At 42.2% G+C, this 4,705-nt stretch overlaps 1 protein-coding gene across 1 annotated transcript in view; it reads left to right on the top strand.

Moving 5' to 3' along the window:
* LOC104493144 (kalirin-like) overlaps positions 1-4,705 on the top strand; it is a gene marked incomplete at its 5' end in the record, with an annotated part of 47,550 nt that overhangs the window by 5,078 nt on the left and 37,767 nt on the right. The window contains 3 exons of the mRNA XM_010135773.1: positions 212-278; positions 1,547-1,650; positions 4,082-4,151. Coding sequence (XP_010134075.1) covers positions 212-278; positions 1,547-1,650; positions 4,082-4,151 — 241 coding nt within the window. The remainder of the gene's footprint in view (positions 1-211; positions 279-1,546; positions 1,651-4,081; positions 4,152-4,705) is intronic.

Genomic DNA, 4,705 nt, shown 5'->3' with positions numbered 1-4,705 from the left:
AAGAGTGGTTAAGAGAACTGAAACGGCCCTGACTTGATATGTGCCATTTCTGCCATTTACGTTCCACCGAGCTATAAATGAGCGAAGAATGAGTCATGTTATGTGACCTGGATGACAGTGGGGTTTTGTGAAGAGGTAACACGTGGTAAGAGGAGCAAACAGTAACACCAAAGAATATGGTCAAGTATGTGTGTGTTCTCTTTTAATTTAGGTTTGTCTTAAATGAGCTGGTACAGACTGAAAAAGACTACGTCAAAGACTTGGGAACTGTTGTGGAGGTGAGCTGAAGTAAACCCTGCTATGCAAAATGTTTTCCCGTCAAGAAGCACCATGCTGACAAGTGACAGCAACAAAAAGCACAGCATGAGAACCAAACTGCTTTATTTTGCACTCTGCTTCCATAGTCCCCTCCTCGTGTTGACAGAAACAAGGAGAAATGCCTTTCAAAACTATTTTTGTTTCCATCTAACAAATGTTAGAGTTCAGCTCCAGCGTGCAAAGGTTTTTCTTGGCCACTCTGCTTGTGACATACTAGTTCTGCTGTAATGCAGCCTGGAGGGCAGTGGTGGAGATAACTTATGCTCCTACCACTTATTTCATGCTTTCCTTGCTGTCGGATTGAGTAATGGTAACATGTACTTGAGTCTGCGCCCGGGCTAAAGTCCCGTGTCTGAGTACCTTTCCAGGAGCTGGGTTTGGATCTGTGCTGAGGAGCGTGTGTGGCCCATGGATTATTGTTTTGCAAAAAACCCCCTTGAGATAAAATAGAGTTTGGGGTTTTTTTTCCTTCTCATAAAAAGCAGTCATAGTTTTTTAAGATTCAGCTTGCGAAGACCTGGCTGATCCCTAGGGATCACCTGTCAAAGCCAACTCACGTGCTGGGTCCCGTTTTTTTCCCAGCAAGGACTCAGAACTGGAAGCGCGTGGCTGAAGTGGGCTTCCAGCAATGCTCTTGACATTCCCTAGTCTAAGGAGAATTGTCAGCCCATCTAACAGCGATTTTCATCAGCTTCCAAACTTGAAGACCTTTGTGTTATCTTCTGTGTACATCATGCACCACTGGCAAACCTGACAGGGCTGCAAAGGCTTACAAAGGAACTCTGGGGAGGTGCGAGAAACCCTATTCATGGCACTCTTTAAACATACTGCTTGGCTTGGTGCTTCCACAAAATACTCACTGTGGTGAACTCTGTACAGAGCCTGGCTTCTTCCTCTGACCAGAGAAGCCATGAGCTTGAAAAACTAGTTTTGTTAAACTTTTATCTTCTAATTGCACTTGACACTTCACTGACATCTAATAACGGTTTGTGTAAGTATTCTAGAGATTCAGAACAAATCCTTTAAAGTTTTCTTTGAAGCAAAATTTAAGTGTAATTTAAGGTATCTAGATGGGTTTCTGGTTTTAAATTGTACAAAAGGTATTTTAAGCATTTTCAATGTAAAAAATCCTGACATTAAACTTTTGCATCTTTGAAAAGCAAAGAGTGTAATTATGCTTCCCCCTTCAAACGAACCCTTTGCTAATCACTGATCGTTAATCCTAAAGGGCTTCATGAAGCGAATAGAGGAAAAAGGAGTTTCTGAAGATATGAAGGGGAAAGACAAGATTGTATTTGGCAATATTCACCAGATCTATGACTGGCACAAAGAGTAAGTTTTTGGCTTAGTTCCTTTTTAAGCACCTTTCTAACCACTCGTTCATGTAGGATTTGGGGTATATGGTGTCTGTATGTCTAAGCTGCTTTTAATTGAACATCAGCAGGTCATTCAGGGCTGAACTTCCAAAGGACGTTGCCTCACTTTAAATGGTCTCTGTTGTTTTGTAAGTGCTGCTTAATAATTTCACTAATCATGGCTACCTTGAATCCTGAGAACATGTTCTGATTCATGTGCTTTTAGCCAGAGTTTCATGTGACGCTAGATCCTGATACAGGGCTTTTCTACCTAGCCAAAAATGGCACAACTGCATGATGCAAAGCATCGGTCTTACATAATATCATTTTTCCCAGTGAGAAAAGAACCTTGGTGGGCTATAGCTTTGCACTGCCTGGCTTCACGGGAGGGTGTTTATCATGCTCTCTCTGATCACAGATACAGCTTTATGCTGGCTCAAACACCATGCCAGGAGTGCTGGTCACTGTGACAGAAATGTTACACGCAATAAAGTCTGCTCTGTGTCTGTGCTGGGCTGCCAGCAGCTCTGCCACTTCGTGCTGGGGAGCCACAATGAGAGGCTCAATGGAAGATACCACTGTGGTCCATCCACTGCTCATAAGCCGTTCCAGCATGCCTCCCAGTGAGCTGCTGCTTGGGGGATACTTGCTGGATCCTCAGAAGAGCTACTGAGGCTGCCATAGTTGTGTTTCTTAGGTCATAGCTATAGGCTCAGTTCATTCCACTGATGAGCAGTAGCAATGCTGGAAGTCGAGGTTTCCTTCCTATGTCATGTGGTTCTCAGGAACGTGAATGTCTTCACGTGCAGCTGATAGGATCACAAAGGCTGACCGTACCAGTAGTATTTGGCTAGCAGGGTGATAAAATGCAAATACCTTCAAGATGTTCCTCATGTGAAAGCTCTGACATGCTTTGGCCTAGTTGATGCTTTTGATTCTGCATTAGGAACTCTGTTCCTTGAAAATCTTGCTCATACAAGTAGCTTTTGAAAAGCCGCTGGGAACACAGGGCTTATTTCAAACCTCGGCCATTTCTGCTGTAACTTTATGAACAGCAATGACTTGCTTATGGATGATATGGTCATCATTTCAACTCTGCCACTCAGAAATGCTCCACAGCTCCAGCTAGCTAGAATTTGAGTATGCATGTCTGTGAGCAGCGGACACTGGGCTGGATCTTCCTTCAGCTCTGGACATTTCCCTCACCCAGGAAATGCAGGAGCCTTCCCATCATGTGTCCCACAGGTGCTTATCTCATGGCCCGAGCCCGTCCTTATGTTCTGACAGATGCCCTTGTGAGCACAAAACAAAGAATGTCAGAAAAAGCTTCACCTTGTATTAAGTTGATACCAGCAAGAGAGTTCTTTCTCCCAGTGCCGTTCCTTGTTTAAGTGTGATGGCAGGAGTTTTCTGTAACACATAGAGAGGGATCTGTATATCTAGGTCAAGAATTCTATCTTAAATGCAGAAGAATTTATCACTTTCAGAGGATTGAGTTGTGGAAGCAGCTGTATCTGATGGTAGCGATAGGGGTTTTTAGTTGGGACAGCTGTCCAATGAGCATCTTTCTTCGAGGTTCTGGTATTTGTTGGGACCAGACCGTTGCAGATATGTGCTCTCACCAAATTTGGCTACTGTAGCAAAGCCATGGAGGTCATTAGAGACAGAAATCCTGTGGTGAAAAAGAGGAAGGTCCTGAAGGATGATTGTCAGGATTTGCCTATCACTTAGAAAAACCTACCAATATTTCTAAAGCTTCGTTTAGCTGCTTTTACCTCACTTTTATGCATCCCAGTATATTCCTGGCAAGGGCATTCAAGCTAGACCAAGTGACCTTCCCCAAAGTTGCAGGTCAAGATAGATAGAATGTTTATGAATTGCTGTTATGAATTAGAGTATATTACTAACAGTAACATACTGAAAAATAGTGAAAACCAGAACATGCCAAAGCTCCACCAGCAAAAATGCATTGATTTGTTTATTCAAGTGGAAAATTCTGCATCTCTTTCATGTTGACCAGTACTCCAGATCTGCTCATGCAACTGAGAACTCCTGGTAAAGCTTCAGTTGGGTTTTCACAAGTGTTTTGGTATATGGAAAAGTTTTACTTTGGGGAGTTCTCAGTGAAGAAAAGCAACTCTTGTACTTAGAGAGTGATCGGCATTTTTTAAAAATTGAAACCACTGTAATAGTAAAGAGCAGATAATTTGCCAGACAAGACCTCCATATTTCACAGCTCTCATCTCATGTTTCCGAAAACCCACCATTAAGAGCTGAAGTCAAGCTTACCTTTTCGTTTCTTATTGAATAATATAGCTAAAATTGCACTGGTGTCTCTGAAGGATGACTGATTTGCTGCTGGGATGACCTAAAGAAGTATTGTGAGTTGTTGATATCCTTTCTTCTAGCTTTTTCCTGGCTGAACTGGAAAAATGTCTTCAGGAACCTGACCGATTAGCACAGCTTTTTATTAAGCATGTAAGTTTTATTTTGTTACTTATCTCTAGATCATTTAGGGTATAATGACTCTTTTCCAAAAACATCTGTTTGTGTCAGTTTGATACTTCTTCATGTCTAAACTTAATTTAAATGAAAAGTAGCCCTGTAGTTCTGCATCTTCAGTGAGCAGCTAGATTAAACTAAAACATTAATTGTTGCCTTCTTGACTTCTTATTCTGAGGGCAAAATTGATTTGGCTGAGGACATCTGCCAAAATATAGTTATGGCAGGTACTTGCCAACTGCTACAATTGACATATTCAAGTCATATTAGCCAGAGCACAACTCTACAGCAAATTTCAGACCTACCAGTGTGAGGATGACATCTCTAACTGGCTGCCCCCTTGGAAACCTCCCCTTGCCTAAGGTGCAGGAGTGGAGAGCAAAACCAACTTCCCAATTTACTTTGCTACTTCAGCAAAACAAATCTTGGATGAAACAGAAAATGAGGAAGATCAAGCAGAACATCACAGCAACCTTCTGCCAGCTTTTAATAGCAGAACAGAATAGTAGCCAATATCTCACCAGGCTGCC

This window comes from Buceros rhinoceros, unplaced genomic scaffold (genome assembly GCF_000710305.1).
Source record: "Buceros rhinoceros silvestris isolate BGI_N320 unplaced genomic scaffold, ASM71030v1 scaffold2665, whole genome shotgun sequence".
Classification (NCBI taxonomy): Eukaryota; Metazoa; Chordata; class Aves; order Bucerotiformes; family Bucerotidae; genus Buceros; species Buceros rhinoceros.
Note: the sequence above shows the minus strand (reverse complement) of the source record. Positions and strands in the feature narration are given on the sequence as shown.